This window comes from Tachyglossus aculeatus, chromosome 5 (assembly GCF_015852505.1).
Source record: "Tachyglossus aculeatus isolate mTacAcu1 chromosome 5, mTacAcu1.pri, whole genome shotgun sequence".
Classification (NCBI taxonomy): Eukaryota; Metazoa; Chordata; class Mammalia; order Monotremata; family Tachyglossidae; genus Tachyglossus; species Tachyglossus aculeatus.
The window spans coordinates 55318238-55324237 of NC_052070.1; the positions used below are offsets into that span (position 1 = coordinate 55318238).

At 50.7% G+C, this 6000-nt stretch overlaps 1 protein-coding gene across 1 annotated transcript in view; it reads left to right on the forward strand.

The window, feature by feature from the left end:
- LOC119928816 (protein-arginine deiminase type-1-like) overlaps positions 1 to 5686 on the forward strand; it is a 70533-nt gene extending 64847 nt beyond the window's left edge. Inside the window, exons 15-16 of the mRNA XM_038747334.1 lie at positions 843 to 968; positions 3497 to 5686. Coding sequence (XP_038603262.1) covers positions 843 to 968; positions 3497 to 3730 — 360 coding nt within the window. The 3' untranslated portion in view covers positions 3731 to 5686. The remainder of the gene's footprint in view (positions 1 to 842; positions 969 to 3496) is intronic.
- Positions 5687 to 6000: the final 314 nt, after the last annotated feature.

The following is a 6000-nucleotide window of genomic DNA, read 5'->3' on the forward strand; positions in this document are numbered from 1 at the left end:
ACAATCAAACCGCATCAAAAAAATCAAATTGATCCTATGTCTTTATGGGGTGTTGGCCAATGGACTTCCCCTTTGGGATTTGGGAGCTGATTTGGGGTCTTCTGGGAGTTCTAGAAGTGTCTTTGGTCTCCAGGGAGAAGATAGGGGTTTGGGGGTGGAGTGCGGATACAGAAAGGATTTAAATGGGGAAACAGTAGCCCATTCTCTGGAAGTGAAGAAGGGTGTGCCGGGGGCCAGGTCTCCTGGAAGAGAAGGCCTCAATTTTCTCTCGTTGGCGGCAGGCTTTGGGGATAGGCCTTGGGGGTACGCAAGAGAAGTGGCTTACAGAGGCAGATGGGCTAACTGAGTTCTGGAGGAGAGGGAAAAGGAATCCTGAGGAGAATCATGGAACCCTGAGGAGAATGATGGAATATAGTGGACAGATTATGGAATATTTGAGGAGAGAATGAAGTCTTATTGGAGGGGGACAACAGAATTCTGCATCATCTTGACAGGGAAGTCCTCTGGGAAATGATGGCTCTTTGGGGCCATCAGGCTGGAAGAATCCCTTCTTCTCAATTTATTTATTCATTCATTTATAGTAATGTCAATTTCCCCCTTTAGACTGCAAGCTCATTGTGGGCAGGGAACATGTCTTCCAAACCTGTTGCATTATTCTCTCCCAAGCGCTTAGTACAATACTCTGCACATCTTAAGCCCTCAATGAATACTGCAAATTGATTATGAGTTGGGTGGCCAGAAACGTCCAAACCACCCCCAAGTCAAGGGGGAAAATCTTCCATGGGTTCCCCCTATCCAGTATCTCTGCCTCCCCACTGTCTGTGTCATTCTTTCATCCCCAGAGCTGCATCGACTGGAACCGAGAGGTTCTGAAACGGGAACTCGGCCTGATAGAGCGAGACATCATCGACATCCCGCAGCTCTTTAAGATCAGCAATTCCAGTGCAGAGGCATACTTCCCAGACATGGTGAGGAGCAGGCTGGGTGGGAGGGGAGTGAGGGTCACTGACATCCCCCCTCCCTCCTCTCCAACCTGGGCAAGGAGAGGGGGTGTTAGGGCCGAAGGATGTTGGGGGTTGGGATCTCCGATTTCCCTGCCCCCTTCCAGGGAGCACCTGCCCTTCTCCTCAGATCCCCGCTGATCCTCAGCCGTTGCTTAGGTTGGACCTGAAAGTCTGAACTGTGTTCACTGGGACCCTAATTAACCCAGAGCAGCTGACGAGCCAAATGTGATGATGTGATCTAATCTCCTTGGGTGCGTTGGAAAGCAGAAGTCCAGTGTGTCACCCGGGGTGGGGTCAGATCTGATATTATCAGCTGGTCCAGGAGCCTTTGGCCGGGGGTGTCAGAGGGGTGGGAGCTCTTTCAAAACCACCCATTATTCTGCTGGGAAATGGTGGTGATGGGCAGGGCCTAGGGTGAGGGCTAGCCAGCCCAAAGAGTCTAGAGCCAGCCCCAGGAACAAGATTAGATCTGAAGTTCCCCAGCTCCCAAGCCTGTAGTACAGTGCAAACAGTAAGCCCTCAACTAACACCATCGATTATTTGATTGGCAAGGGCAAGACGGAAAGCACAGGGCCAGTGCCCGAAGTGGGCTGCTAGCAGGGCTCAGGGTGAACTCCATACTGGATGTTGGGCTGGCCTGGGAGTGGGAGAAATAGGCGGCCAACCACAGTGCTAAGGAGGAAGCCGCCACTACCACTACCCCTGACGTTTCTGCCATTGTCACTGGCCAGTTCATAGTGAATCAATGGTATTTATTGAGTGCTTACTACATGCAGAGCACTGTACTAAGAGCTTGGGAGAGTACAATACAACAGAATTAGCAGATACACTCCCTACCCATAAGGAGCTTACAGTCTAGAGGGATTTGATCTGCTTGACAGTCCAGACCCTGTGCAGCGAGACTGTGAGTGGCTGGCTAAGAGCCGGCTTGGCCTGAGTCAGCGTCCACTGTGCATGAGATAGGAGGAGGAGGCCTGGGCAGCAGGATGACTTCTATGGCAGTCGTCACGAGGAAGAGACCTGTCTGCCCCAGGCCATGAGCTGGTTCCGGCTCCCAGCCCCAGTTATTTCCCAAACACTCCTCCCCATTTAACAGACCTGCCAGGCCCTAGAGTCGGGGAGAGATATATTCCGGCTGGGATGAGTCTGAAGGTGAGGAGGACCCAGGGGACCTGGGTTCTGAACCAGACTGCAAGGCTGGGGACTGGGAGATTGGATCAGTTGCATCTCCAAGAGCTGATGTGTCCTATATGCTGCCTCCTCTGCCATTCTTCACTGCCACCAGACCCGCATCCAGTGGTAGCAGGGGGTGGGAATTGGAACTCAGGTGCCCCAGGTAGCCATTCTCATTTGGGTGATGAGGCCCCACTGCGAGCAGTCAGTCAGAGCGTGGAAACAGTGCCTTCTCTCACCCTAACCTCCTCCACTTTTCCCAATGTTCTCAGTTAGATCCCAGAGCAACCCCCACCCTTCCCAGTGTCTTCCCCAGCAGCGTGGCCTAGAGATAAGAGCACAGGCCTGGGTGTCAGGAGGCCTGGGTTCCAGTTCTGGCCCAGCCACTTGACTGCAGTTGTGACCTTGGGCAAATCTCTAACTTCTCTATGGCTCAGTTTCCTCAACTGTCAAATGGGGATCCTATACCTGTTCTCCCTTCTGCTTAGTTATCTTGCACCTTCCTCAGTGCTTAGCACAGTGTTTGGCACTTACTCAGTGATTAACAAATGCACAACATAAGGAAGCCCATTTTCCCACTGTCTCCCTCCCGGCATCACCTCCACCTTTCTTTCTGTTTCCCGAATCTTATCTAAAGTAACATCATTGATGAGGGAAATAATGGGGGAATTTTTTTGAATACTTAACCAATGATAGTTATATCAGTATTGAGGAAACAGGCATGGAGAACTAAATGACCTGTCTTTTAATCAATCCATCAATCAATCAATCAATCAGTGGTATTTCTTGAGAGTTTACTGTCTGCAGAGCACAGTACTAAGCTCTTGGGGGAGTACAATAGAGTTGGTAGTTTCAACCCCTGCTCTCTAGGAGCTTAGAATCTAATGGGGCTTATAGTCTAGTTACGTCACTCTAGACTGTAAACTCATTGTGGGCAGGGAACGTGCCTATTAACTTTGTTGTGTCTTACTCTCCCAAGCTCTGCACACAGTAAGTGCTCAATAAATATCATCGATTGATTAACTATAATCTTTCTTTGGTCACAGTGAGTCAGTGGTGAGGCTGGGAATCCAACTGGGCAGGCTTGATGTCCAGTTTCTCCTCTTAGCCACTCTATTTCCTGTTTAGTTCTTTTCTGTTTCTTCCTGAACACCACTTCTTCCTTCTCTGTTTTCTGCCCTTTTCTCCTGGCCTTTTTCTCACCCTTGAGCCTCCCAGCCTCCCAGCCTTTCAATTGGGCATCTCCTTCTGCTACTCTCAAGCCAGGCTAGATGCCTCCAAGGAGATGCCTCCAATCCGCTTCTTCTCCTCCCTTGCAGGTGAACATGGTGGTCCTCGGAAAGTACCTGGGGATCCCCAAGCCCTTTGGGCCCATCATCAATGGTCGCTGCTGCCTGGAAGAAAAGGTCCAGTCCCTCCTGGAGCCTCTGGGGCTCAACTGCACCTTCATCGATGACTATTTATCCTACCACGTGCTGTTGGGCGAGGTCCACTGCGGCACCAATGTCCGCCGGAAACCCTTCTCCTTCAAGTGGTGGAACATGATCCCCTGAGCCGACTCCCCTCCCAGCATCCTCTCCTTGAGAACATCCATGTTGGAGGAGCCCCTCACCAGCACAAAAGACTCGGTATTCTACATCCGGGGGCCCGACAATGCAGCAGGGCTACTCTTTTACTGTAGAATACCATAGATTTATTTTTCTTTTGAAAGAAAGGACCAACCTGAGAGATCCAACCTCCAGGAAGTCCAGAATGGAATAGATAGTGTTTTAATGAATCTCAATGTGAATGACCTTAGTCCCTCCCTCGCACTAGCATAAATATCCCCAGTGGATTTCTGCGAGGGATTTTCTGGTTCGTGCAATCGTACTGGACCTGCTGGATGCATTAAAGCTGTCCAGGTACTGGAGGCAACCGGGTGCTTATCACTGGGCTTGCCTCTTTGGACTCAGGTTGTCCCTTATAAGGGTTTGGCTTTAAAGGGACCACTCATCTCCTGCCACCGGCTTCTCTCAGCATCAGGGTCACAGCCGACTCCTTGGATTCCATCACCTCATTTCAATCCCTGAGGACAGTCATGGTTGATCCCTTTGTCTTCTTGTCTTTCCAAGACAAACAAGGATGGGGAAACACACATGCATTTAAATGTCCGGATAAAAAGCCTCCTTAATACCTAACTCTGTGGGCACTAAGGGCAGCGACTGCATCCCGCTGGAAAGCCTTCATTAAAAGTGCACACTGAAATCGCCAGGGTGATTGTGCCATAGCTAAGAGCAGTCGAGAGAAAAGGGAAAATGACAGTTGAAAGGATCGAAATGTCGGAAAGGAGCCATGTATGAATGCCAGGACCCTGGTTTGGTCCTAACCAGCCTGGTTTCCCTTCATTTCCCCTTTGCCCTACTAATTTCCCCTGTAATTTCCCAGCTGCATTTTGGACATGATTGAAGATGGTCATTTATCCATTTCCAGCCATCCCAGGCCACCCTGTGTCTTTGGAAGCCTGTGTGAGGATCAAGTGTTTTGTGTCTGAACTGAGACTCCTGATTGAAGATGAATTGGATAGTCCAGGTGTACAGGCAAGCCAATCCGGTCTCATAGAAAGAAAAAGGTTATCTCAGAAGGTGGGGTCTAATTCCTCTAATTTTCCTTAATCATCCTCCTTGGTTATCAGGCAGTGGGAGGGTGAGTGGCCTTTCTTTCTGTTCCACGAGGACCCTGTCTGTAGTTGGAGTTTGGGTCTCAGTCCCTCCATGAGTAAAACTTTGTGTCAGACTCTGTATCCCATCCCCCGGAGAGTAGAGAGAGCCCTGGATTTTAATTGTCTCTGTTCGTGGTGAAATCATCCATGGGCCCCGAGCTGCTCCAAGGCAGATCAGGCTGCAGCAGGCCCAGCATGGCTTGCAAAGGGAAGCTCGTCCCTTACTCTCCAAGGCCAGTGCTGTTCCCCCTGATGGAGGTCTGACCTCTTGGATGGTCCGGTAGGGGTGCCCCAGGCCTGGAATTTCCAGACCTTGGGGGACGATGGGTAGGGATGATGATGGTGGACATGGCAACACTGACGACATAGCTAACGACAACAACATTCTCCTGACACCCATCGACCTGGCTACTGGTCATGAAACCACTCTGATAGAACCTGGTGAGAGAAATCAACTTCTTCTGGACCAGAGGGCTCAGCTGTTGATGGAATCCCACCTGGGATAAGGGAACGGGGGATTCTTTGGTTGTGGGGTTGGCCGGCCGATCCTACAGCTGGCACCTGGAGGAGTGTGGAGTTGTGGGTGCAGTGTGGGTATTCCGGGAAAGCCGCCTTCCCCCGCCCTACCCTCTGGCTCGGTGACTCCCTCTTGTTCTCCAGCGCTGGGAATAGACTGGGGGTCACATGACCAACCTCTCTGTAATTGCTGCTGATTGGGACCATCACGGGTCAGGACAGTCTTCTCTGCCAATGCTGTGATGGTCTGCCACCAGATCACCTCCTGGGTGACAAATAAACAACTGAAACACAGGCCTTGTGCTCCAGGTTGCATGGCATACTTGCCAGGGTTGGATTGGGATTGGGGTTCAGGGTGGGAGAGAGGCTGGGGGTTTGCGAGGGGTAAGGAGTCTGTAAATGCTGTGAGCCCTGTGTGAGACAGGGACTGCGTCCAACCCAATTTGCTTGTATCCATTCCAGCTATTATTACAGTGCCTGGCATGTAGTGAGCACTTAACAAATACCATAATCTTCTTCTTATTAAGTGCCATTGTCCCACGACTCAGTTGTTTAAGGGTCAAAATCTATTGCATCTCCCAAGGTAAAATCTAACTCGCCTGATCCTTA